Source organism: Desmodus rotundus, chromosome X (assembly GCF_022682495.2).
Source record: "Desmodus rotundus isolate HL8 chromosome X, HLdesRot8A.1, whole genome shotgun sequence".
Classification (NCBI taxonomy): domain Eukaryota; kingdom Metazoa; phylum Chordata; class Mammalia; order Chiroptera; family Phyllostomidae; genus Desmodus; species Desmodus rotundus.
Window position 1 is genome coordinate 47,982,995 of NC_071400.1, and position 27,576 is coordinate 48,010,570.

A 27,576-nucleotide genomic window follows, 5' to 3' on the forward strand; every position below is an offset into this window, starting at 1 on the left:
CCCTCTCCTCTCTTCCCCAGGCTGGGCATGTTAAGGTGCTAAGATTAAGGCTAGTAGAGAGAGAGAAAATTAAAGGTACTAGGGAGAAAAGGGAATGGATAAATTATAGGGTAATTACACCTGCTGAGAATGAAAGCAGTTTATGGAAGATTGAGAAGGGTAACGACAACAGGAGCAAGTGCTGCAGGAAAGGGGAACAGATGATTGTAGACTGCTGTCCAACAGAATTCTCTGTGATGATGGTGATATTGTTTATCTGCTCTGTTCAGTATGGTAGCCACTAGCTACATGTGGCTCCTGAGGAGATGAGATGTGGCTTAGTGCGACTAAGGAACTAGGACTGAGGAATCTCTAATTTGATTTAAGTTTATTCAAATTAAATTGAAATGGAAATAGCCACCTACTTTTAGTAGGTACTACAGTTGACCCTTGAACAACACAGGTTTGAACTGCACAGATCCACTTACAGGTGGACTTTTTTCAATAAATATACAGTTGGCCCTCTAAATACATGGGTTTCACACTCATGGAATCAACTAATCACAGATCGAACAAAGTATTTTCAGTCCACGACATTGCTTTATACCATTTTATGTGAGGGGCTTGCACGTCTACAAATTTTGGTATCTTCGCTGGTCCTGGAACCAATCCCCCATGGATGCCAAGGGATGGCTGGAAGGCTAAATTTACAGTCAGATTTTCTACTTCCTGAGGGTTGGTGTTCCTGCCCCTTGTTGTTTAAGTGTCAACAGTATATTGGAAAGTGTAGTCGTAGAACTTTGGTGAGTAGCACTGAGGGAATCCACCTGAAACAAATTTCTGTGCATGTTCCCCACACTGCTCTGTACAGTCACCCCATTTTTCTCTAGGAGCACTCAGCAGCCTGAGTGAAGGAGCAAAACATCTGGCTTGAGATGCTCATTCGAGCTTGGGACTTTGTAAATAGGGTCAGTGATGTGGGAGATATAGAACGTGAGGGATGTTCAAGGTTTGGGACAGAGTTTGGTAATCCTGCCACTCACTTTTCTCCTTTAGGGCTTCCACCTAAGGGAAGGTCACCCAGGAACAGTCAGGAACTGGAAGCAGAATGCCACTTTATTCTGAGATGAGCAGGCACCCAGTACCTCCAATACAGGCAGGTCTCCTCTGGCAGACTGGGTTAGAGCTTGCAGCTTTGGTATGGACACCTAAATGAACTTCCTGCTCCAAATGTACCCTGAGAATCTAAGGTGGCCATATCTGCAGAGTAGTCCTGAACTTATTTCCCACCCAGTCAAAGGACCTGAGCAGTTAGAGGAAGGTGAATGGGTCTAGCTGCCCAGAGAGAAAGTTTTCTGAGATGTGTATGATGTGGTTTCAAATCCTGGTTCTGTCACTTCCTAGCTGTGTGACCTTGGACAAGTTCCTTAACTTCTCTGTCATTTAATTTCCTCATCTGTAAAATAAGAATAATAGTACTTCCTCAAAGGGCTGTAATGAGCATTAAATGTATTTGTGTATTTGTGTATGTAGAGTGCTTAAAATAGAGTGCTCTGTCACTTAGCTCACGCAATATAAATTTCCCCTTGTTAGTGTGGTGTCTGCTTGCTAATGTACCATGGCTTTGCCTATTAATGTAATAAGATGTGGTCTGAACAGTTTCTTATGTTCTCACCTTTAGCAGGCCACCCCTTGGGGATAAACTAGTGAGGGGGGGAGGTAGAAATGTGGAGCAGGAGGGGTGAAGAGTGCCCTCTGCCCATGAGGGAGTTGAGGGTGCTAGTATGAGAGTTCAAGTGATTGGTCATGGGATCCCAGGTGGTGTGGACAGAAGTGAGGCTAGGAGAGAGCTGCACACCAAGGAGGAAATCCATGGGGGTGGCAAGGAGCTTCAAGGTGTCAGAGGTCACAAAGACATTTCTGGGCATGTGCATGGTAGGAATGAGGATATAGGACACCTGACCACAATCAGATGATCATGACTGCGGCAGGGTGATTGTGAACGCTGACTGAAACTGGTTGTGGATGGGGAGGTGGAGTATAGGTTGCAGACCTGTAGAGATGAGGTTCGAGAGGCTTTGAGGTGAGGGTGGTGGAAATGGTGCCTGCATGGATGTTGAACTCACCCAGAATGCTGGCAGAAAAAGGCCTAATGTAGACTGATCTGGGATGAATCTGATAGTGACCTGGAAGACAGTGGGTGGCAGTGACAAGGAAGAGAAGCTCAAACTTGACAGGATAAAAGAGAAGAGCAAACATCTAAATGCAATAATGGAGGGCTAGAGGAATCTTCAATTCCTCTCCCCCCACAACAAATCTTTCAGCGAAAATAGGAGGATGAGAAAGAGGAGCATCTGCTCAGAGCAGCCAGAGGGAGAAACAGTGTCCTTAGGGCAGAGCCAGGTTTCCTGGGGAGGGAGGAGGTGAACAGGCCATGCTGTGCAGACTTGGAAGGTATAGAAGGATTTGGTGATGGTGCCACAGGGTTTGGAGGCAAGTCAGCCACGTGCTGGGTATAGGAGAGCGCCTGCAGTTTCAGCTCCTGTAGGGCTGGTGACACAATCCCTCCCCTGACCACCCAAACTCCCTTTTCTTCATCCCTGTGGGGAATTTTTGTTGGTGGTGGTTTGCGGGTCTTTTTATTTAGGCAGGGGTTCTTAACCTAGAGTCCACAAGGGTCTGTCAACATAGATGGGGAAACAAAATCACATCTCTTTTCACTAATCTCTAGCAGAACTGTAGCCCATGAATGTAGGCAATGAGCACACCTGCGCCTTTGTTGTCAGTAGCAATCACAGATGGCTTCCTATCACATTACAGAGGTTGCAGACAGATCAGAATACTGTTTAGCTCGCCACTGCTTTGAAATTATGGTAGTAATTAGACTTGCAGCTAGATCTTATTATTAAACATATTAATAAAGAAACACAGAAGGACTGTATTTCAAATCTGTTTACATACTTTGATAACCTTTAATATCACTGGCTTATTTTATAACCCTGTCCCTTTTATTTTATGCATTTAAAACATTGTTCTCAGAAGGGATTTGTCCTTGTCCCCACGCTGCCAGAGGAGGGGAAGAGGGTTAAGGAGCTCAGTCTCCAGGCTGCCCGGGAAGCCCTTTCACTTTCACTAGAGGGAGCTTCTGTTTCAGAATCAGGGAGCTGTGGCTCCTAAGGCTTGACACTGGGTAAAAAGGTTGATTTGAAGTACAGGCAAATCGCATGGTCTTTAGGGACATTTCTAGGAACTGGGGTGTAAGAACCCCAGTGTTGGTTGATTCCTCTTCTCTCCTGAGTGGGCTTTAAGCTTGTCTCATGGAGGATGAGGGTTGAAATACCGTCCCTGTGCTAGCTTCTCAAACAGTTAAAGCCAAAGCACTTTGGCCAGTGATGGCTCGAAAATTGGCCCCAAGGTCCTATTAACCCTAGCTTCATGTTTTCCTGCCTATTCTCCTCCCTCTACCTGCTACCTTCCCAATTAGCCCAATGCCTCTCTTGCCTAGCTAGTATCAGGATGCTGGGAAAACTTTGCTCTTTCACTGGCTTTGCACTTTTTTTTTTATTGATCTGAGAGAGAGACATTGATTTGTTGTTCTACTTCTTTATGCATTCATTGGTTGCTTCTTGTATGTACTCTGACCAGGGATCAAACCCACAGCCTTGGTGTACGGAGATGACACTCTAACCAACTGAGCTACCTGGCCCCGGGCTGGCTTTCCACTTTTACTTTGCTGGTCAGGCAAGGGGCAGGGGAAAGGATAAGGGACTCAAGTAGATTCTGAAGGTTCTTGAGGGCATAGTGGGTGAGAGGAGAGCTGGGGAATTTGAAAAATTGACAAAGGCCTGAGCCTTCTGCGAGATGGTAGGTAGGTGACTTTCTAAAGACCTCACTGCTGAGGAGGAGGTAACTGGGGCTCAGGAGCACAATGTAGGAGCAGAGGATTAAGTATTTCCCACCTTGATTTTATCAGCCTCCAGGAGGCACTCCTCCTTATGTTTGGCCAGTTTGTGGCTCCTTTACTCGTAGTTGTTCCCAGGCCTCTTGGTACCTCTTCCAACTCCAGGATTTCCCCCTAAGTCAATGTTTCTCCTGTAAGGTCAGAAGACCAAGCGGGTGCTTATTATTAAAATGAAAATTCCAGGGCCCACTCACATCCCCTGGATTCAAGCTCTGGGGCAGGGCCCATGAATCTGCATTTTCCACACATTCTCTAGGACAGGGATTCTTAACGCGCAGTCCTTGGACCATCATCATCATCAGCAGCAGCAGCAGCCCAACCAGGGAACCTGTTAGAAATACACATTCTCAGATTCCTGATTCTAGGCCCCACCTCAGACCTTCTGAATCAGAAATTTTGGGGTAGGGCCTAGTTAGCTGCCTTTTAATAAGTCCTCTAGGGGATTCTAATACAGAATGAAGGTTAAGTCTCATTGTCTCAAATGATCAAAGAGTTGGCCCCCCTTGCTGAAAGCTCACCAGAGACACAGCTAATACTAACTGCAGAACTGTGTGAAGCATAATGGTGTGTTATTTTAAACAGCACTTTTCTCTAAAGTATCTCCATGCTCCTTTAGCTTTTTTATCCCTATAGTGCTCCTGAAATGGAGGTAGGGAGGCTCTGGGATTCTCCTGTGAGAGGTACACTGATGCTTAGAGGATTTTTGATCCACACCGATGGTTACACAGCAGATTGGTAAGAGTAGAAGCTAGAACTTGGGTCTCTGGACTCCACTGGTTATTCTACTTGTCCCGGTTTACCTGATGAATTCTTTGCCAGCTCAGGGCCCCCTTCACTTTGTGTGCAGCTGGCAGAGGGCTGGCTCTCTGATCCTCATGGATGAAGTTGGGTCTTGAAGTGACCTTAGCCATAGGCTGAGTGGCTCTGTCAGCCCCCACCAGGCAATTTGAGGGTGAAGCCTGGCCTGAGTGGGTTTTTCAGCATCTCAGGATAGGAGTTCAACAAGATGGACATTCCACATGGACACCAACTCAGGACAGCCTTGGACCTTAAACAGATCATTCACTCAAATGCCTGGATGAAGGGTCACCTGACTTAAGCTTGTACTCAGTGGCTCAGAAAATGATAAATCACATATCCATGCTTACCTTGAGATTGTGCCACCTAGAAATTTATCTTCTAGGCAACTAATTGTTTGTAAAAGCTAGAAATGGAGGTTTCTCTTTTAGAAAGCACCAAAGATGGGATGGCATTGTTGTCAGGAACTAAAAACTTGTCATTCTCTTCCCTGTCCTCAAATCTGCACCTTCTTCAGTATTCCCCATCCCATTGAGTGGTACCACCATGCATTCATTACCCAGGCTAGAAATCTAAAGATGATCAGTGGCCCTTCACTATTCTCCTTCCCCACCCCTACCACATCCAATCACTCACCAAATCCTGTCCATTTGACCTGCTGATCTTTTCTAAATTCATTTCCACTACTCCTATTTATGCTCAGATCGAACAAAGTATTTTCAGTCCACGACATTGCTTTATACCATTTTATGTGAGGGGCTTGCACGTCTACAAATTTTGGTATCTTCACTGGTCCTGGAACCAATCCCCCATGGATGCCAAGGGATGGCTGGAAGGCTAAATTTACAGTCAGATTTTCTACTTCCTGAGGGTTGGTGTTCCTGCCCCTTGTTGTTTAAGTGTCAACAGTATATTGGACAGACTTGGTCTGTTGCAACAGGCTCAACACTGGTCTCCCTGCCTGTACTCTCACTCTATTTCAATCAGCAACCAGACTACAAGCTCTATCCCTGACTATTCAAAGTATGGTCTGAGGATCTCCAGCACCTGGGACAGACTCTCAGGCCCCACCCCAGACCTACTCCACCAGAACCTACCTTTAAATAAGATCTTAAGGTGATTTGTAAAATCCAAAATATCTAATGTAGCAAACAGAATTCTTTATGAACTGGCTCTTATCTCCTGTTTTATTCCTCTTTCCCACATGACAGTTCAATGATACTGAACTATATAAAATTCTTGAACATGTTGGGCTGCTTGCTTTATTCTTTCAGCAAATATTTATTGAATTTCTGCTCTGTGTCAGTCTCTGGGGATAAAGAAAGCAGTGACCAAAGCAGACACATATCCTTGCTTTCATGGAACTTACATTCTTGTGGTAGGAGACAGTAAATAAGTAAAATATATAGTAAGTGAGATGATGTTAAATGCCATAGAGGAAGAAGAAAAGCAGAATAAAGGTCATAGTGCTATTGAATGGGTGGAGACAGCTGAAATTTTAAATGAAATGGTTTCATTTAAAGGGAAGTGGTCACCGAAAATGTGACATTTGAGGAAAGACTGGCAGGCAAGGGAGTGAGCCAATAAATATCTGGTGTAAGAACATGCTAATCAGGAAATAAGTATAAAGGCCCCAAGACAGGAGGGTTTCTAGAATATTCCATCAACAGCAAGTAGGTCAGTGTGTCTGGAGCCATGTTAAGGAAGGGGAAAGCAGTAGGAGATGAGGTTAGAGTGGTGATGTAGGTGAAGGGGCAGCTCATATATAGAGCCTCATAGATCATTGTAAGGACTAGGTATTTTGTTCTTACGGATACGGGTGGTGATTGGAAGGTTTTGAGCCGAGGACTAACGTGATCTGAATTAATGTTTGCAGGGATTACCCAGTTGCTATGCTGAAATGAGACTGTAGTGGACAGGGATAAAAGTAGGGAAACTTGTATGTGATATGTGTAATAATCCAGAGAGGAGATGATAGAGGATTGGGCTAGGATGCTAACAATAAGGATAAAGAAAAGTCATTGGATTCTGGATACATACTGAAGGTACAGCCAACAGGATTTGCTGATGGGACAGATGTGGGGTATGAGAGAAAGGGAAAGGTCAAAGGTGGCTCTAAAATTTTTGATTCTTAGATAGATTTATTGAGACATTTATTGAGAAGAGGAAAACTAAGACAAGGGGTTTTGTGCTTGTTTATTGTTTTTTTTTGGGGGGGTGGTGAAGGGAAGTGCTCTTTCCATTACCTATTATTGTGTAACAAACATTCCCAAAACTTAGTGGCTTAAACCAGTGACTTACTTTTCTTAAAATTATGTGTGTTGACTGAATTGTTCTTTGTTATGGACTGAATATTTGTGTTCCCCAAATCTCATATGTTGAAGTCTTAACTTCAATGTGATAGGATTTGTAGATGGGGGCCTTTGGGAGATAATTAGGGTTAGATGTGGTCATGATGATAGGGCTTTCATGAATGGGATTAGCACCCTTATAAGGAGAGGCCAGAGAGATCCCTAGCTCCTTCTGTCATGTGAGGACACAGCAAGAAGATGGTCATCTGTAAAACAGGGAGTAGGCTCTCAGCAGCCCCTGAATCTGCTAGTGTGTTGATCTAGTGAGGAAATAAATTTCTGTTGTTTAAGCCAACCAGTCCATGGTATATTGTTATGGCAGCCCAAGCTGACTAAGATATTTTTGTACTGGTTTTGCCTGGGCTCAGCTAGAATGCCTGGGATGGTCAGGTTTCTCTATCCACATGGCATTTTGTTGTAGGGGGAGTTCTTAGGACAGCATTCCAAGAGGGAATGTACAGGATTTTTTGTTTTTTGTGTTTTTTTTTTTTTTTTACTTTTGGAAATGGAGTATATTTTCAAGAAATTAAAAACTGAGGAAAAAATGCCACTTAACATCATTGGTATGTCAGTTTAGGTCAGCAGGAAAAAAGTGTGATAAGCTTGTCTCTTTGATACCAAGAAGATATTCCAAGCTTTAATATACCTCCCATGTTTTCTACTAGATGCTTCTTTTCTACCACTTTTCATCCTTTTCCATGTATCATGTCAGAGGATTGTTTCAGCCTTTAATACTTCCGTGACAGGAACAAATCCAGTATCCACAGATTTCTTCTCAAAAGGGACTCTAACCCATCAGATAGCCCGGCAGTTTCATTCTCATGAATACTCTAGCCATGAAAAAACTCAATAGGACACAGATGAATCCAATGAACAGAAGAAGAAATCTATTGAGTTTTAGAATATTTGGAGCATTGGATCGGTCTAGGATTATGAAACCTAAACCTCCCATTGTAAACAGGAAGCTGGATGCAAGTCCTTCCATGATATATTGTCCATTTACTCTGTAGGCCAAGAAAGCTACTGGTCTCTGATGCCCATGTTCATCAGTCATAGAGCCAACACTTGGAGGTTCAACAATAACATCATAAATTATTCCTCCGGTGATGAGAAAATAAGACACCACCACCAGAGCGTACACCATCATGGCCGAGGGCATATGCACCCAGGGCGGCTTCTTTGGCTTCAGGTTGAGGCATTCCAACACTAAGAATGGGACTCGGTACAAAATCTCCATGTTGGTCGAATGTACAGGTTTTTATAAAGCCTCTGATTGCATCTTTTCTGATGATGTTCCATTGGAAAAAGCAAGTTACATGGCTGAGTCATGTGAGCCACAGGGTTAAATCAGTGTGGGAGGGAATACATAAGGATGTGTATATTGTGATAGTGTGATTCACTGTGAGCTAGTACTGTATCAATCTACCATAGGAGCCAAGATTAGAAGTTGGGTTTCAGAATGAGATGCCCTGTAGATATATAAGTTCAGTATTGAGTAGGCTGTGAGCTATGTGGACCTGGTGTTCAAGGCAGAGGTCTAGGCTGAGATATGATGGTTGGCATCATCAGCACATAGATTCTATTAAAGCCATAAGATTGGTTGAAATCACCTAAGGAATGGAAGTATATAGAGAAGGAAAAAACTCTTCCACAGCCTGATCCACTCTATCATTTAGAGGTCAGGGTGATGAGGAGGAACCAGTAAAACAGACTGAGAAGAAGCAGGCTATATGTCAGGAGGAGAATTGAAAGAGTGGTATCCCCAAGCTGAGTAAAGAATGTTTCAAGATCAAAAGGGAACATAAGATGAGGCCTGAGAATTGATCATTGGATTTAGCAGTGAAAAGGTTATATGTGATCTTGCTGGGAACTGTTTTGGTGGAAGCCTAATTAGAGCGAGTTAAGAGAGAATTGGAAGAGAGGAGTTCTAGACAGGGAGTATAGACTAGTGCTGTCCAATAAAACCATGTAAGTCACATATGTAATTTCAAATGTTCTAGTAGTCACAGTAAAAAAAAAGGTAAAGAGAAACAGGTAAAATTATTTTTAATAATATATCTTATACCTTATTTAACTCAATATATTCAAAGTATTATCATTCTGATATGATTAATATAAAGTTATTACCAGGACATTTTACATCATTTGACATCCAGTGTGTATTTTACACTAACAGTTTATCTCAATTTAAAGTAGCCATATCTCAAGGGCTCAATAGCCACACATGACCAGTAGCTACCATATTGGACAGTACAGTTATAGACACTACTTTCAAGGAGTTTTGCTATTAAAGGGGAGCAGAGGGGTGAGGTAGTTGCAGCAGCAAGTGAGGTCAAGTTATTGTTTGTTTTAGAATGGAAGCTAGAACAGCACAGTTATATGCTATTAGGAATAATCTAGTACAGAAGAAGAAATTGTTGATGTAAGAGAAAAAGTAAAGCTGCTGGAGTGATACTGAGTGGACAAGAGGGAACATGATCTGGATGCAAATGGGAGGGCTGGCATTGGCTAGGAACCCGGGCAGTTCATCTGTGGCAACGGGGTAAAGGCTGAGCACATCATGCCCCAATGCAGATACGATGTTAGAGGCAATCATGGGAGCTTATGGAACATTTTTATCTGATTTCTTTTTTTCTTAGTGAAGTAGGAAGCAAAGTCATCATCTGCCATCAAGGAGGGGATAAAAGTATTGAACATCTGAGAAGAGAGGAGAAAATATTAAATTGTGGCATGAGAGAGTGAATGGATTGGGGGAGTGTAGTATGATTGCCTGGCAACATGAAGGATGTGCTTGAGGTTTGTCATCACAAATTTAAAGTGAAAACAGTCAGTGCAGTATTGTTGTTTTTCTCTAGTCACATTCAACTTTGTAGGTACGAGCAGGGAGGAAAAGAAGATTGGAACTGAACCAGATCTGGATTTTTTTTCTAAGATGAGTACAATAATGAGAGGCACAATGGAGTCAAAATTGTATGCCAGAGATAATTAGAATTTAAGGCTATGGAATTTAAGGAGGAAAGACGGAGCCATGAAGGATGGTAAAAAGATGATAGAACCAATGGACTGCAGATCTGGTGAGGTCAAAGAAATGTTGAGGTCAAGGTTAGAGAGATTAAGCTGTAAATAGGCAATGCTTGACTTATGGAAGGGATACAGATATTCATAATTAAAAGGTCTCAGGCATGACTATGACAATGAGTGGCTGAGCTGTGATAGAGGGCAGTACAGTTAGAGGAGAAGAGGCCAAGAAACTGAGAGGTCAGGGTAGTGGAAGATTCAACTAGAGATATGTTGAAATTATCAAGAAGTACAGCAAGAATACTTTTGGAGAGAGTGGTAGCAAGCCAGTTACTAATATCCTCAAGGAATATTGAGGGCCATGACCCATACGTTTTTAGACAAGTGTAAGAGGAAAGGGTAGTGGGTGGTACAGTATGATGGTTGTGAGGTTTTAGGGAGAAAGGAGGACCAGTGGTCAGGAAACAGCGAAGCAAAGAAAGAAGTTACCTACTGTAGCTATGTGGGCCACAGGACTAAAACCAGTGACTTTAGAGGGCTAGAGATGAGACAGGCTCCCATGGGTGGAGGTAGGTAGGGTAAAAGCAACAAAATAAAGGAGACATTCAAAGATGTTATTGAAATACTGGGAATTTGGCTAAAGATTTCTCTGTGATTGTATGTCCTGTTCCCTTTCCCTGGAATTCCCTTCCTTACCTTGTACACCTAGAAAACTTTTCTTCATCCTTTACCATCCAGTTCCTGCTTCGCTAGTTTCCTGCAATTGTGATAGCAAAGGTTACCAGTGATCAGCATGTTATCAAACCCAGTGGAAGTTGTTTGTCTTTCCTTTACTGTGCCTCTGTAGAGAAGTATGTTCCCAGTTCAGTTTTATGTGATGGTGGGAATGTTCTGTCTCTGCACTGTCCAATATGGTAGCCACTAGCCACACATGGTTATTGAGCACTTGAAATGTAGTGTGACTGAGGAATGAAATTTCTAATTTATCTAAGTGTAAATTGCCTGTGGCTAGTGGCAACTTTAATTTTGTCTTCAATCCTGTCTTCTCGTGGATCCTCTTCTGGCAACTATTGCTGTTTCCCAGTCTCTGTCCTTAGTCCTTTAATTTCATTCTGTAGACTATTCCTCATTGATCTTATCTGTACTCCAAGCTCTATTTCCAGGCCATCTTCCTCTCCTGAGCATTAGATGTGGACGTCCACAGCCCATTGGAGATGTCTGCTTGGATATCCTATTGACATTCAGTGTCAGCATGCTCCAACCTGAACTCACCTCTCCCCTCAATCAACTCCTCTCAGTTACTCAAGTTATAGATCTAGGAGTCACCCTAGATGTCTCCATGTCAGACAGATTGCCAGGTCTTCTGTATCTCCACAGCAGAATCTGAACTGGTCTGTCCTTCTCCAGTCCAACGTCAACACTGTTGCCACAGCTGTCTAGCTAGCTGAAACATAAACTGACCTTGCACTCCCCTGTTTAAAAAACACTTAATGGCTTCTCTTTGTTTCTAGGATAAAGGCCAAGTTGCCTAACATGGCAAACAAGGCTCTTCATGACCTCACCTTGCTCTCTTGTCTCTCCAGCTTCATCTGCTGACACAAATCCCCTCCCACTTTATGCTCCAGAAAGACAGACCTGCTTATGATTACGTGCAAACAGCATTCTGTTTCAATCTTCCACACCTTTTCCCAGGCTGCACCCACTGCCCAGAATGTCCTTTCCTTCCTTTAAGCTCTTACCCCAAATCCTTGTTGTTCTTCACAACTCACCTCAACTGTTATCTTCTCCAGCTACCCTTCCTTGGTGTCCCCATCACTTACTGTGCTTACCTTATTTCACCATCTCATTGTTCACTTGTAAGCTGCAGGGTCATTTTCAATGAAAGGGGCTATCTTTGCTTCCTTATTCTCACTACCTAGCATGGAGTCTAGTGCCCAGTGTGCACTCAGTGGACGTTGAGTGAATGTGTAACATGTAGAAGTGAATGAGTTGAAGGTAGCAGGAAGAAGATTGGTGAAGGGAATATCACAGTACCCAGTCTCATCTCCTTGGTGTAAGTCCTTTCTGGGTGGGATTATAGAATGAGCGAAAGGGCCCTTGGGAGCCTCTCTGGGGGTAGGTCTTCACTGCTGGTGGTACAATTGAATTCTTTCCCAGCACCCATAAAGCTCCTTTCTGGCAGAAATCAATTTCAGAAAAAGCTATTATCTAGGTTTCCCCCTACCTTTAGTGCTGAAATGCTTCTATCCTCCTGGGACAGAAGATGCTAGCAGAAAATGTCACATTTTTGTCTTAAAGTAGAAAAAAGTTTTATGTGTTTAATATTTCTGAAAGTGCTTAACTTTCTACTTTCCTTTAGAAGAAAACTGATTTTTTTCACTGTGATTATCCTAGGGCTACATCCAGGTACAGGATATAGAAAAAAAGAATGATGTGTGTTTGCCTATAATTTGCATATATCTATGTGGATTGGGTCATCTATTCTCAGGGTGTTTTCGTCTTTTCTTTGTTTTTCAAAGAAATTGAATATTTGATCATCTTTGCAATGAAAACAACCAACAACAGTAAAAAGGCAGTGGAGACCACAGTCTAAGTATCCCTTCCTAGAGAAGACCACCTTTTATAAGATTCCCTCTCTTCTAGTCTTTTAAGAGATTTTGGATGCCTGTGATGGGCATGGTAAAAATCACAGCTGCCATCTGTCTGTATGCCAGGCTAGCTGCTGTATTTACTTTTCTATATGTTCTACTCCACAGTCCCGAAAGGGAGAGGTTAACTCCAGTCTACATAGGGAAAACAGGATTAGAGGGACAGCACAATTTTCCCAAGGTCACCCTTGTGGGTGGTGGCAGAGACAAGATTCAAACCCAAAGCTGTCTGACCCCAAACTCTTTGTTTTAAACTACTAAGCTGTATTTTCCACCATTAATGTACTGTTTGGTGTTCTGTCTTTTACACTTGCCATTACTAGACAGGGAATTAGTTTGTCACACTGTCATTTGAATGACAGTGGACTGTCACATAATACTGAGGTGCCAGAGCTTACTTAACTTATCTCCCCATTTGCTTTGTTTCCAGTTTCTCAAGATTATAGGCAGTGCAGATGTGAACATCTTTGTGCAAATAAGAGCAGTTTCTTGGGTTTTTGTTTTTTAGGTATTTGATGGTAATCCTAAAAGTAGGATTACTGAGCCAGAAAGTCTGTGCCCTTCATTCACCCATGCAGTGGTCATTTTCTGAGTGCTTACTGTGTACCAGGTGCTGGAGGTAAAAGAGGTCATTCAGAAATGGCCCCTCCCTAAGGGAACTAACAGTCTTGTGTAGCATGGATGATGCAATAAAGAGGGATTGATGGGGATTTGGCACGAAGCAGTGAGAACACTGAGAAACATGGCCTCTGGCAGTGTCTGGATGTTCCTTTTCCCCCATGTCACAGGGCAGGGCAGAGAGGAGTACAATGAGAGGGGGCTGCCCAGCATTGAGTCCTTATCCCAGCTTTTCCCAGGTCTGTGGCTGAGCTGGCGCCTGGATGAGGACACTTTCCCCCTCTGTCCCTTTCCTGCAGCTGCCATTACTGCCCAGCTACACTAGGCACAGCCAAGTAGAAGGTAGACAGCAGAGACATGTGGGGAAATGGCCTGAGGCTCGAGGAGTGGTGTGAATGGCAGTCCTCCAGGTCTCCTCTTCCCTTTTTCTTTTTACTTTTTTTTGATATATTTATTGATTATGCTATTACAGTTGTCCCATTTCCGCCCCTTCACTCAACTCCATCCTGCACACCCCCTCCCTCCCACATTCCCCCCCTATAGTTCATGTCCATGGGTCATACTTATAAGTTCTTTGGCTTCTACATTTCCTACACTATTCTTACCCTCCCCCTGTCTATTTTCCACCTATCATTTATGCTATTTATTCTCTGTACCTTTCCCCCCTCTCTCCCCCTCCCACTCTCCTGTTGATAACCCTCCATGTGATCTCCATTTCTGTGGTTCTGCTTCTGTTCTAGTTGTTTGCTTAGTTTGCTTTTGTTTTGGTTTTAGGTGTGGTTGTTAATAACTGTGAGTTTGCTGTCATTTTTACTGTTCATATTTTTTATCTTCTTTTTCTTAGATAAGTCCCTTTAACCTTTCATATAATAATGGCTTGTTGATGATGAACTTATTTAACTTGACCTTATCTGAGAAGCACTTTATCTGCCCTTTCATTCTAAATGATAGCTTTGCTGGATAGAGTAATCTTGGATGTAGGCCCTTGCCTTTCATGACCTGGAATACTTCTTGCCAGCCCCTTCTTGCCTGTAAGGTCTCTTTGGAGAAATCAGCTGACAGTCTTATGGGAACCCCTTTGTAGGTAACTGTGTCCTTTTCTCTTGCTGCTTTTAAGATTCTCTCCTTCTGTGTAATCTTGGGTAATGTAATTATGATGTGCCTTGGTGTGTTCCTCCTTGGGTCCAGCTTCTTTGGGACTCTCTGAGCTTCCTGGACTTCCTGGAAGTCTATTTCCTTTGCCAGACTGGGTAAGTTCTCCTTCATTATTTGTTCAAATAAGTTTTCAATTTTTTGTTCTTCCTCTTCTCCTTCTGGCACCCCTATAATTCGGATGTTGGAACGTTTCAAGATGTCTTGGAGGTTCCTAAGCCTCTCCTCATTTTTCCAAATTCTTGTTTCTTCATTTTTTTTCTGCTTGGATGTTTCTTTCTTCCTTCTGGTCCACACCATTGATCTGAGTCCCAGTTTCCTTCGCATCACTATTGGTTCCCTGTACATTTTCCTTTGTTTCTCTTAGCATAGCCTTCATTTTTTCATCTAGTTTTTGAACAAATTCCACCAGTTCTGTGAGCGTCTTAATAACCAGTGTTTTGAACTGTCCATCCGATAGGTTGGCTGTCTCTTCCTCGCTTAGTTGTATTTTTTCTGGAGCTTTGAAGTGTTCTGTCATTTGGGCCATTTTTTTTTTCTTGGCGAGTCTGTTACTTAAAGGGGCGGAGCCTTAGGTGTTCACTGAGGCGGGGTAACCCTGGTTGCTGTGCTGTGACGCTGTATGTGGGGGAGGGGCTGAAAGGGAGCAATGGCACCCACTCCACTCTCCACCGGATTTCAGTCTTTCACTCCGCTGCCCACAATCAAATTGGGCCCCTGTGGTGCTGGTTCCCGAGTGGGTGGGCTTGTGCATGCTCTAGGTCCCTGTGGGTCTCTCCAATGACCTCTCCTGTGAGGCTGGGAGTCTCTCCTGCTGCCGCCCCAACCCCCATGGGTGTTTTCAATCAGAGGTCTGAGGCTTTATTTCCTGGTGCTGGAGCCCTGGGTTATGTGGTCTGCTTCGCTCCCTGCCATTCTTCCCGGTTTATCTGTGCGCGAGTGTGGGGCCATGGGGTGCTACCCGCCGCTCTGCCTGCCCTGTTCTGCGCCACTGAGTCCGGCCCTCTCGGTTTATCTGTGAGCGAATGTGGGGCCGCAGGGTCTGCTAGTGGTCAGACTGCCTGCCCCGTTCGTCTCACACTCCGCCAGTCTCGGTCCCGCCACGGCCACGCGAGTCCTCTCCGCCCCCGTGCCCGTCTCTGCCCCTCCTACCGGTCTGGATGTATGTTTCTTTTTTATCTACTTGGTGTTGGACTTCCTTGCCGTTCGATTTTCTGTCAGTTCTGGTTGTGCGAGGAGGCGCAGTGTATCTACCTATGCCACCATCTTGGTTCTCCAGGCCCTCTTCCCTTTTATATAAGCCCCCAGAAGCCACTGTGACATCATGGTGACCAGTTCCCACTCATTTAGCAAATAAGAAAGTGTATGAAGCATAAGTAAGTACATAGCTCAATGTGTTCACAAACTGAGTGCTGTGCTAGATGTTAGGAACACAGAAATGAGTTCCACATGGCCCTTGACCCCAAGGCACTCTGGTCTAGGTGGTTAGACAGACAAAGAAAGAAACGGTACAACTTGGTATGATGGAGGTCTGCGCGAGTGGCAAGGGGCATTGAGCAGTGAGTGCTCTGGAAGTGTCTGAAAGCCCAGTGCTCTGCCATTGTGACTTTGGCTGTTGTGCTGCCCATGTCCCAGCCCCATTCTCCATGTATAAAATGGAGGGATGTGTTTGATACCCTCAAGCGTCCTTCTGACTCAGATGTGCTATGACTCTGCCTCTTGTCAGAGAGCAAGGCTGACCTGCTCCCCCAGAAGACCCAACTTGGCTTTAGCCACTCTATCTTGGTCATCTTCTCCCCTCCACCCTCAGCCCCACCCCACCCCACCCCATAGTGTTCTTTGGTGTTCTGCCTCCAGCCTTCTTCCTCTCTTGGTCTACATATACTTCTGTGACTTTGATTACCATTATGCACTGATGACACCTATATCTGGACATTCAGCTCCATCCTCTTCACTAAGTTTGTGATTCATATACAGGCATGCCTTGCTTTATTGAACTTTTCAGATATTGTGTTTTCATCAACATTGAGGCAAAGCCCTCCACCAGCAAAAAGTTTACAACTCACTGTAGGCTCATATCACGGTTAGCATTTTTTAGCAATACATTTTCTTAAATTAAGGTATGTACATTGTTTTTAAAGATAAAATGCTATTGCATACTTAATCAACTACAGTATGATATAAACATATACTGAGGAAATCACAAAAAAATTGTGTGGCTCACATTAATGCAAGGAGCCAAAGTTGCAATATTTCCAAGGTATGCCTGTAATAATAAAAATAATCAGCATCTTTTAAATCCCAGATTTGGTACTACAATCATTACTTAAATTATCTCACATCATCTACTCAACAATCTTGTGAAGTGGGCAGTTGTACTGAATTTTATAGATGAGTGAAACTGAATTCAAGAGATACTCAGGCTTGCTCAAGACCCTGGAGTTAATAAGTGACAAGACCCAGGATTTGAAAACCTGTGTTTGCCAGGATCCGACGTTCACACTGTCACCCATCACACCATATATCCCAGAATTCATCCAGGCACCAAAGTGATATTTCTGCTAAGATATTCCACAGACACCTGAATTTCAACATGTCTAAAATTGTCCTCATTGTTTTCCTGCCTTCTCCCCAGTCTGCCTTTTCCTGTCTTCTCCGTCTCGATAAATGGCACTATCAACCCAATGACACCCAAACTAGAGGCCTGGGAGTCTTCCTACATCCTTCCTCACCCTTTCTTCCAATATCCAATCTTCTGTGACTTCCTGCTGATTTTTCCTCCACTTTTCTCCATCCCCACTGCTATTATCTTCAAAGGCCATTCAATGCTCTTCCCTCTTTGGATTCCTGCAGCAGTCTCCTTATCAGTCTCCCAGCCTCTATGCCCTCTGCCCCAAGCCATCCTCCCCACTGTAGTGGGCCAGGGCGATCTTTCTCAAGCACACATCTGATCTCATCACTTTCCAGCTTCAAATCTTGCAATGTTTTCTATGACTCTGCAGCAGAGCTCAAAGCTGGCCACCCATGGACAGAAATCCATCTAAGAAGAAATGTTTTGTTTAGTCCATTGAGCATGCTTAAAACATTTTGAATCATTTGCCAACACTTAGAAATCAGGAAACTCCACATGAAAGGTTTATTTCTGGCTTCTCTTGCAAAAGCGATAAAACTGGCAACTCTGGGCCCATGTCTGTGCAGGTCAATGATTGGATGGAGCTGAGTGGTGGTTGCCCTCTTTAGAAGGGGCATGGGCTTTCCCGTTGGCCAGTCTTTAGTATCCCTAATGTGTCTTTGTCCCTGGTCAGTGCCCTGCTCCCAGTTAACTGCCTGAGTCTTGAGGCATTTGGGCTCATGATCCTGCAGCACAGGATGGAGTCCAAAGCCCTCAGCCTGGCTCCTGAAGTCCTATGTGGCCCAGCTTGGAGCAGACCAGCTCTGCCAACCTCTTAAGTCTTCAGCTCCCTACCCCAGCACACTTGACTCTGTGGCCCCAACTCTTACACAACTATAGGTCCACCGAACCAAGAGTAGTTCATGTTTCCACCCCCTGCCCTCAGAGCTGAGTTTTGTCTTTCCATAATACAGGGGTGAACAGAAGTAAGTTCACAGTTGTTCATATGGAAAATAATACAATAACTAATAAATAATAATATAAGAATTAAACTCTTATATTATTCAGTCAGAATAATTTTGCCTGCTCACAGCTGTAAACCTACATTTGCCCACCCTCTATGTGGTACAGGCCTTGGTCTGCACACCTGTCTTACTGGTTCATAATCGTTGAATGGCATGTCTTCCTCCGCTGCCTGAATGTGAATCTGAGATTGTAGGGAGCATTTCTTTTTTATCTTCCTATCCCCAAAGCTTGGCACAGGCCTTAGAACAGGGGTGTCAAACTCATTTTCACTGGGGGCCACATCAGCCTCGCAGTTGCCTTCAAAGGGCCGAATGTAATTTTAAGACTGTATAAATGTAACTACTCCTTAACTGTTAAGGAGTTGAAATTACATTTGGCCCTTTGACAGCAACCACGAGGCTGATGTGGCCCCTGGCGAAAATGAGTTTGACACCCCTGCCTTAGAATATAATAGGTGCCTTATAACTGATGAATGAATGGGTGAATCAATGAAAGACTCATTTGAAAAAATATTACTCCAGGATGTATAATAATTTTGCCACCTACGTGCTTGGGGTAGAGGATTCCAGGTTCCTTTCATTCTGGACTACTCCTTTCCAAGGCTCCATTCAGAGTGACAGTCATTTATAAGCCTACTGGGATGGTGGTTCTTGGTGATGATAAAGGGAAAATAATATTATTCATGATGTACCAGGGGAGGGAGTTGTCTAGCAGTTGGGGCATGGCACCACCATTGTATATGGCACATTCTTCAGTTATTTGAATAATAATAATGGTATAGTAATTATAGTATCTAACACACATTGTGCATTTACATTGTATGAGATCTTATTCTAACAGCTCTCAATATATTATGTCCTTTACTCCTCACAACAATTTTAAGAAGCAGGTAGGAATCTTATGCCCATTTTACAGAAAACTCAGCCGAGATTTGGGGAGTTTAAACAACTCTTCCAGGGTCACACAGCCAGTAAGTGGTAAAATACAGGTTTAAAACCAAATCTGTCTGACATCACAGTTAGCATTCTCAACCACCATGCTATACCCAATAAATGACATTTCTCTTCTGAAACATGAGGGAAAACACACACACACACACACACACACAGTAATAATTAAAAACAACAACAACAAAAGGGAACTCCTAAGGCATAGAGAAAAGAGCCAAGGAGACACAACCGTGGGCTAGTGGTAGTTGCATTTGGGTAATAGAGCTGGGAATGATTTTCTTCTTTTTTTCCATCTTGTTTCTACTCTTTAACATTTTCTAAATTCCCTTTAATGAGTGTGTTTTACTCTTCTAAATTAAGTTTTAGTGTCTTATTTAATAAAAATATTATTTCAGCATGTAATCAATATAAAATTAACATATTTTACATTCTTTTCCATATGCCAAATCTGTGTATTTTGCACTTATTTTAGTCACACTTTATTTTATGTTATTATTTTTACAATAAATAAAAGCCCTCTCTTTGTAATGGTCTCAGCATTACATGGCAGAACAGAGGTCGGGAAGGGGCTGATTGGAGTGCCCAGGTAATCAGTGGGGCTGTCTCTTAGGTAGCTGTCACTGAGCACTGAAAGGGGGTAATCCGCAGGCAGCAGCTGTGGCCTAAGCACCTGTACCTCATGGGGCAAAGGAGGAGAAGTGTGCCATTAACCCTGCTACTTCACCATCTCCCCTTTTTCTTCAGGTGCTTACACCCCAGAGCCCCTCAGCTGTTTCCAGTGGGCACTTCTCTCAACTGGCCTCATGTTCTTTTATCACTTCAGCGTCTTACAGATCCTGGGCCTGGTAAGTTTGGCTCTATCCCCTTCTATCCCCTCTGTTTGGAGTTTCTTCGTAAATCTTGATAATCCTGGTTGGCACTGGTACATTTGTTTTGTTTTGAAAATACAAGATGCCAAAGGCCAGAACATCAGATTGTTGTGTCTGGGTTGCTGATTTATGGTCTGCAGCCGTGGCTTTGCTAAACAGTTTTCTGAATCCTTCAGTAATGTCTATTTCTTTCATCCATTGGGAGGCAAGGATGCCACCTTTCACTCATGGCCACTTGGGTCAGAAACAGTGAGCTGCAACTAGAAAGTGGTTTGCTGTGGATCCCATGGGGAGGCATGACCATAACCTTCACTCTGGGCCTGGGTAGACTTTTGGGCCTACTTCCAGACCCTGAGCTGTGTGGCCAGTGGAAGTACAGTGTTGGGCATTCTGGGGTGTTCAGACCTGCCGGGAGCTTGGATGATGGCTGGACTCAGTATTTGAATTATCCAGAACTGAAGAATACTGAGTGTATGGGTGTCTGTTGGTGGCAAAGTGAATAGGGAAAGCTCAGGGCTGGGGCTGGGGGGGATCAGGAGACCCAAGTTCAAGTCCTGGTTCTGCCATCTCACCCTCAAGGGTGGAGAGCTCTGCACCCCTCAGTGACATGGTACAAAAACCCCAACCTCCCCAACAGGTGGTGAGGACTTGTCTTTAATGTGAATGGGTTTGAAGGGCTTTGGGAGGAAAGTGTAGTGGCTGTCCTTGGGGCAGGAGTGGCATGTCTGGTTTTGTGTGTGAACAGATGTAATGTCGTATTTTCCATGTGAAGCCTTGCGGGACCTGGCAGGATTAGGGTGTATAATCGATGTCAGCAGTGCCTTTGTAGAAGCAGTTACCTTCTTTCCCCTACCCTGGCATATTGTTCTGCTCTGGTTTACCTTGGGGTGTGGTTTGAGCTCCTTGCAGAAGTTGTGCATGCTTCCTGACAATAGGGATGAAGTAGTATGACCTTCACACCTTTATTCGTACTGCTCTCTGCTGGGCCTACTTGATTCCAGAAGAACCAGTGTCCTTATGTCACCATCGATACCATACTTGGTCCAACTTCCGGGCTGGCTCAGGCCACACCTCCTACAAGGAAGGCTCTGCTTACTCCATTCTTCGCTGTGACCCCCATCCATCCTTTGTGAGTCCATTCAGGTGCCACTTCCTTCATGAAATCTTACCTGAACACTTTGTCCCCATTCTGTACACTCTGTAGATCTGATGGGGACACCTGGTGAGCTCCATCTGGTCTAAGGTCGGATGTGGTAGACAGATCACCCTAACTTGATTGGTTGCCAGTTATGTGGAGGCAGGGACCATGCCATTGACTGTTCTTTTCTCCCATGACACCTCTCTGGGGACTAGGCACATAGTAGATGCTTAGGAATAACAATAGGCCCTGCGCTCAAGATAGAAGGCAAGATGGAGTAAAACCAAACAGATCTTCCAGTGGACGGCCTTCCCCATCACCTCCAGAGGACTCTAGCTTTGACTCACTCATGAAACCTAGGGGAGAGAAATCCTATTATGAACAGGTGGGGATTTGTTAATCCCTACTTGTGTAGTTTCCCTTTAGGTAGAGATGGCTGAACTGGCAGAAGCCAGAGAAAGCCTAAGGATGGTGAACGCTCACTCTACCTCCCTTGTCCCTGCAGGTCACCGAAGTGAATTTGAACAACATGCTGTGTCCGGCCATCTCAGACCCATTCTACGGCCCCTGGTATCGCATCTGGGCCTCGGGACACCAGACTCTCATGACCATGACCCACGGGAAGCTGGTCATCCTGTTCTCATATGTGGTTGGGCCCTTGTGTAAATATCTGCTGGATTTGCTCCGGCTTCCAGCCAAGAAAATAGACTGAAGGTGGTTTTTTTCTTTCCCTGAGGAAACAAGTCCTGACTTGATTTGAAGAACACCCAGTTCTTAATGAAATCCTGGGAGAGGGCAGTACAATGTTTGGTGTATTTCTTTTTTCCTACTCTCTGTCCCTTTCTTCCACCACTCTTCCTTCCCCAGCTCTTCCTCCCAGGACATTGCCTGGAACGTGGGTGTAGTGCTGAGGGCTGGATCTGTCCTCCACACCTTTGCTCCTTCTTCCTGCTGCCAGTGGCCTTACATAGGGAGACAGTGGTCAGTAGCTTTCACTCTGCTTGTTGGTGCTCTAACAACAGCTGGTTGAGGAGAAAGGAAACAACAAGCAGTAGTTATTTGGGCATAGAAGTGATGAGATTGGTTGTGTTCCATTTCTCCACTGCCAGGGACCTACAGGTTTGTGCTGGGGTTCCCTTTGTCTCCAGCAAAGCCCCCATTGTAAGGGGACCAAGGCCTTGTTTCTATACCAGCAGGAAGCTAAGAGCCATGTGACTTCCGAACTCATGGCCAAAATAGAACTGGCCAGATTCTTCCCATTGGTGTCTCATGACTCAAAGCAAGCAGCCGACCAGCCACGCTCTCCCGGAGGCTGCCTGCAGTGGGAGATGGGACACTACCTGGTCCAAGGGTTTGATTGCATTGAAGGGGATAGAGAGCTGCTGCAATGGCAAATCTGAAGTGAATAACATTTAAATGTCCACAAATGATTCTAGGCAGGACCCTGGGCACACTCTGCCTGTGATATCTCAGGACTAGCCCACATCCCAATCAAAAGTGAGCATAGAAATTAATCAAAAGAAGTGGTAACTTGAGAAAACAGAAAACAGATTTGACTCATATGTTCCATTTCATTTTCATGTTGGTAAGAGATGCCAGTTTAATCTTGAGTGTACCTTAAATGTGTTCTCTCTCTCTCTCTCTCTCTCTCTCTCTCTCTCTCTCTCTCTCTCTCTCTCTCATTAAAGGCATCTTCAGGGAAGGATGACCTAGAGTTGGTTTTTGTTTGTTTGCTTGTTTTTTTTTTTTTTTTTTGCTTTTTTGGCTTTTATTTGCTTGCTTATTTGTTTTTGGATGTTTGAGTCTGGAGAATATTTGCACCGGGGTGTCTCTCTGGAGGGGCTCTCGCCAGTGCATTTTGTGGCTCCACAGGATATGTCAGCATCCTGGGTTTCAGAAGATACAGATCCTGCTGGTGTTGTCTCCTAGGGCCAGATATTGTCACTGTAGCCAGACACAGTACTGAATTGTTTATTGTGGGAGTCATCACATGCTCCCCACCATGCCTACTCCTAAGCCCATGTCTAGGTTGAAAGAGAGGTACCAAGGAATTAAATCCTCATGGGTGGAGATGCAACTGCTCCAAATGGAAGACGTTTTGTTGAAAGACTTTAGGTAAGTCACGCATGGATCTCATGAAGGGAGACAGTGGCTTGGCTTTTTGCTCACTTCTTGTTAGCTTGTATTAAGGAGATTTGCTTAAGAACAAAAAGGATGGTTCCGTGACTTCCTCTGGTGGGCCTCCCCTCCCATCTCCCACTCTAGGCAATCGTTACCCTAGGCCAGTTTCAATATTTCAAGTGTTACTATATGAGATATAGATTGAGCTTCAGTGACTCAGTGGTTACAATTTTAGCAAATGAACCTACAGGAGGTAGCAGAATGTAGGAGAGTCTCTCTGAGCAAGGGGAGGCCCAGGGCAGCAACCGTGAAACCGCCCTTTTGCAGATGCCTGCTGGCACTGACGTTATCAACCCCCAGGGTGTGGGGCAACAAGAGGGAGAACACTGGGTACTCCTAGTCCCCAATGAGCTCTGCAAGACATGTAACCTTCATTTTCTGCTGTCTTTGAGGGTTTGAACAAGTTTTTCTTAGTGCCACTCACCCTAGGGTTGCATTCCAGAAGAGGAAACTTTTGATTGGCTATATTTGCCTTGCCCACCATCAAAGTGCTGCGTGGAGGACGGGCCAATAGGGAAATGTGCAAGGCCTCAGTGCCCCTCAGCCTCTTTACAAAAGGAAAAGTTGGAAGGAGGTCATGGGTGGAGCCCTCAGGGGCCTGGCATGCCTCAGCTGGCCACAGGGCTATAAGTGACTCTGCAGAAGCTCTTTTCCTCCCTGTGTGGCATGGCACAGGGTGCCAGTCCACCCGAGCTTTCCCTGCATTGGCATGCCTCCAAAGCTTGCCTTTTGCCCTGGCTACAGCTCAGTGTCCCATTCTGGCTGGCATTTTCTGCTGCTTGGAAGGAAAGAAGAAGGTGAAAATCATGTGCCTTCCCTGGCCAAGCCAAAGACAGATACACCTGTCAGGGAAGGGAATATGTGAAGGGGAGATGCAGGGCTTCTGAGGGCCAGGCTGGCTCAGAAATGTGGCGGTGGGAGGAACAGAGAGTGAGCCTAGTCCAGAGGCTCCACAGGGCACCAGGGACTCTGTTTGAGGTGTTGGGAGCAGCGTGCATCTGAATTGGTCTATACCTCACTCACACCTTGGACCAAACCTGGCCAAAAACCTGGGCAGCCTGCATTGGAGGGAGGCACCCTTACCAGTGGGCCTGAAATTCCCAGCTCCTCCTCAGGGCCTTCCTTTCAGTGCCAAGGAGGTTCCCCAACCACTCTAGCCAAGTTTCTGTGTCATTAGCCAGCATGTGCAGGCTTAGTGTGTGTTTGAGAGAGTGTTTGTAGGAGTGGACAACTTCTTTCAAAACAGCCCTAAGAAGAGAAATGAGTGTTCCCTCAAGCCCCTGGGTAGCCTTGGCCAAGGAACTGGGCCAGTGAGAACAGTCTAGTCTGTTCAGTTGTCCAACTTGTGGCATCAGCTGATAAGAACAGGAATATTGTCATGCCTGCTTGCAGTCTCAATATTTGGTTTTGTACACCAAAGATGACCTGGTCCATTTTCTTCCCAGTGATGTATAACTCTGTGAGCTTGTGAGAAAAGCACAGACTCTTTCTCCACAAGTCAGTGCTCTCTCTTTCTCCTTGAACTTCTCAGCATTCACAGAAGCTGCTTGCAGAGTGGTTGGGATAAGCTGCGGGGGCAGTGCACTTTACCATCCAGTACCACAAGTCTAGCTATCAGGTCATCTCTTTAGCTGCAGTCTTGGCCAGGGCTTTGCTATTTGTGCTGCTTGATAATTCAGTTTTCTGGGGAGTAGGCACAGCTACCCAGAGATAACAAATTGTCAGCAGGTCTCCAGGCACTGGTATTGGGGCTGGGTGGTGCCGTGGGAGTAAGCTAAGTGGCTCACTAGGTGGTGGAAAGCCCTTTCTTCTGTTCTCTTGGCCAAAAAGACTTCCCTGGATCTCTAGATGTTGATCCAGAGTCACATGTCCCCTTTGGAAGACTGAAGGGGAGGTATGGGAGGAAAAAAGATGGGCTGAGCCCCTGCCAGTGTGGTTCAGTTGCTTGGGCGTTGTCCTGCAAACCGAAGGGTCACCAGCTCTATTCCTGGTCAAGGCAAATGCCTGAGTCGTTGGTTCAGTCCCTGGTTGGGGCATGTACGGAAGGCAACGAATTGATGTTTCTCTTTCACATCGAGGTTTCCCTCCCTCTCTTTCTTCCTCCCTTCCCCTCTCTCTAAAATCAAAATTAAAATATACATATAAAGAAGGGCCATGCATGACATTGCAGGATAGCATGCAGGTGCGCTGCTGGTTTTGGTGAATCTGGAGCAGACATAAGAGGGGGGCCTGCAGGCCTTCATGTGCTCCTTGGCAAGGCCCCAGACTGAGAAATGACCTTCCTCCTGCATGCCCTACCCTGACATGCCCTCTGGGTGGTGGGTAGAGTCATGACAGGAATGAGCCTTCTTTTTCTGTATATAGATCAAGTCAGTTTGTGCTCAGGAAAACCTACTCATTTGTTGTTGCTCGTCTGTGACATTTTTGTAGTGATTTGCTGCTCAGCGGCATGAAATGAAACAAAAGTCATTTTAAGCAAAGCTCTTGTTTTGGAAATGCCCAGTGTCAGTTTTGTTTTATATTTTAAAGAATTATTCATCTCTGTTGGTGTTATTGTGGTGGAGAGAATAAGGCAGTCTGATCTGTAATTATTTCTGCCAGGAAATTGGCAAATGCATCTGTCCCTCTTACACCCCACCCCTGTCCTTCCTCATCCCGAAGGCCGACCCCTCCCTGTCACTGCTTCCCTCAGTGGCTCCCTTTTAGACCAGTCTTTATAATCCCCCTAAACAGTAGCAGGGTATTTTTGCCAAGCTGGTTCTTGGTCCCTCTGCCCCCATTAGTTTGTTCACCTCTTGGGGCATTTTGTAGTGAGTTATCCCTGTTTTCTAAAACCTTTTGATTGTACCAAGATTGTTCTGCAGTCACCTTTGGAAATAAATGGTCATTAATTTATGTACTTAGCATTTTGAATTTTAGTCTTAGGTGTTTTTCTTGTTGATGATCCCTGAATGAAAAGGAACCCTCACCATGGGACTTACTGTTACAATGTTTTCTTCATTTACTGTTATTAAAAGATTTATGAGAACCCAGGAGTCTTGGCCTTACTTCCCAGACCCTCTCAGAAGGCTCCCTGCTTTGAAAAGGAGACAAAAGGGGGGTGCTGGTCTACCACACCATGGAGCAGAGCACCAGAGGGCAGGTGGCGCTGTCAGCGTAGCTTTGCCCTGGGAGCCTTGCGGCAGGATGTGTGGCCTTGAATTCTCACGTGCTGCCTGCTTCTGCCAGGGCTGCCAGGGACTCAGGGAGTCTTTTGTTGTCTGCTTGGGACATTTGCTGAGCTCACTGGGCCCATGTTGCATGGAGCCAGGCTGGGTGACTGAGTTAGAGAAGGCAACGTTGAAACCAATGTGTTCAGACTCAGTGATCCCAAGTTCCCTGAGGGCTGGCTCTGTGCCAGCACTGTTCGACAAGGGCCCTGTGCCCAGCACAAGTCAGAATATACTATGGGGAGAAGTGGAGAAGATAACTCTGTACTTTGGGAGCAGTCAGACCTGCCTGCCCAAGGCTACCCACCAAACAGGCCATGGTGAGCGTGATTAGCCCAGCTTGACTTTACATCAAACAGAAGCCCTCCTTGGTGTTTTACTGGTGCTGCTGCTGCTTCTAGAAGGGACACAGCTAGCCAAAGTGGTCTGCAGTGCTGCTGGATGTCCTCATTGGTCGGTAGTTGGGCGCCCAGCATAGCAAGGAAGCAGGGGCCTGCGACCCTAGGCCACAAAACCACCATGTAGGGTAAGTCCTTTGATCTCTTGCCACCCCAGATTCTCCATCTACAAAGCAGTAAGTACAGCCATGTGTCAGGTATGATGCTAAGTCCCGCCACACACAGTACGTCATGTGAGTCCCACAAAAGCACAGTGAGTTGACTGGCAACGCTGTCGCCACCTGATAGACAAAGCTAGTAAATGGAGAAGTGAAATGAATTTTAGAGAGTGCTTTTACACCCACCCCCAGACTCCATGGCCTGTTTGGGCTGCTTGGGGTTACTGGGCAAACCTGAAAGAGAAGGGAGGAAACCCAGGAGGAGAGCCGGAAAGTGACGTGGCGGGCAGGAGAGACGAAAATGAGACCCATGACTGCATCACTGGAGTAGTCAAAGCCATGTTCTTTTGTGTTGCTTGCAGGCCTGACTGGCAAGGCTCAGAGCAGAGCTGAAAGGTATAGGAGTGGGAGTAGGGGAAGGGGCACAAGGGTCAAGGTAGAGCTGGCCCAGGTGGAAGGAAGGAAAGAAGCTGTTGGATCGATGGGAAAAAAGTTGGGCCCATGACCTTTC

The 27,576-nt window shown here is 45.0% G+C and overlaps 2 protein-coding genes across 9 annotated transcripts in view; one reads left to right on the top strand and one right to left on the bottom strand.

The window, feature by feature from the left end:
• Positions 1-26,328, top strand: part of TMEM164 (transmembrane protein 164) — a 210,408-nt gene extending 184,080 nt beyond the window's left edge. For 7 of the 8 annotated variants that reach the window (XM_053916900.2, XM_053916899.2, XM_053916901.2 and 4 more), the window contains 2 exons: positions 19,857-19,957; positions 21,625-26,328. In XM_053916900.2, the coding sequence (XP_053772875.1) occupies positions 19,857-19,957; positions 21,625-21,831 (308 nt within the window). In that variant the 3' untranslated portion in view covers positions 21,832-26,328. The remainder of the gene's footprint in view (positions 1-19,856; positions 19,958-21,624) is intronic. The other variant, XM_071220351.1, reaches the window with a different exon arrangement.
• Positions 7,228-8,332, bottom strand: LOC112296851 (oligosaccharyltransferase complex subunit OSTC-like). Its single transcript, XM_045188510.2, has one exon. The coding sequence runs from the start codon at positions 8,324-8,326 to the stop codon at positions 7,877-7,879; it is 450 nt and encodes a 149-aa protein (XP_045044445.1). The 5' UTR covers positions 8,327-8,332; the 3' UTR covers positions 7,228-7,876.
• Positions 26,329-27,576: the final 1,248 nt, after the last annotated feature.

Excerpts from the sequence above, each read along its gene's own strand:
- LOC112296851 (XM_045188510.2), bottom strand. The coding sequence starts at position 8,326 with ATGGAGATTTTGTACCGAGTCCCATTCTTAGTGTTGGAATGCCTCAAC.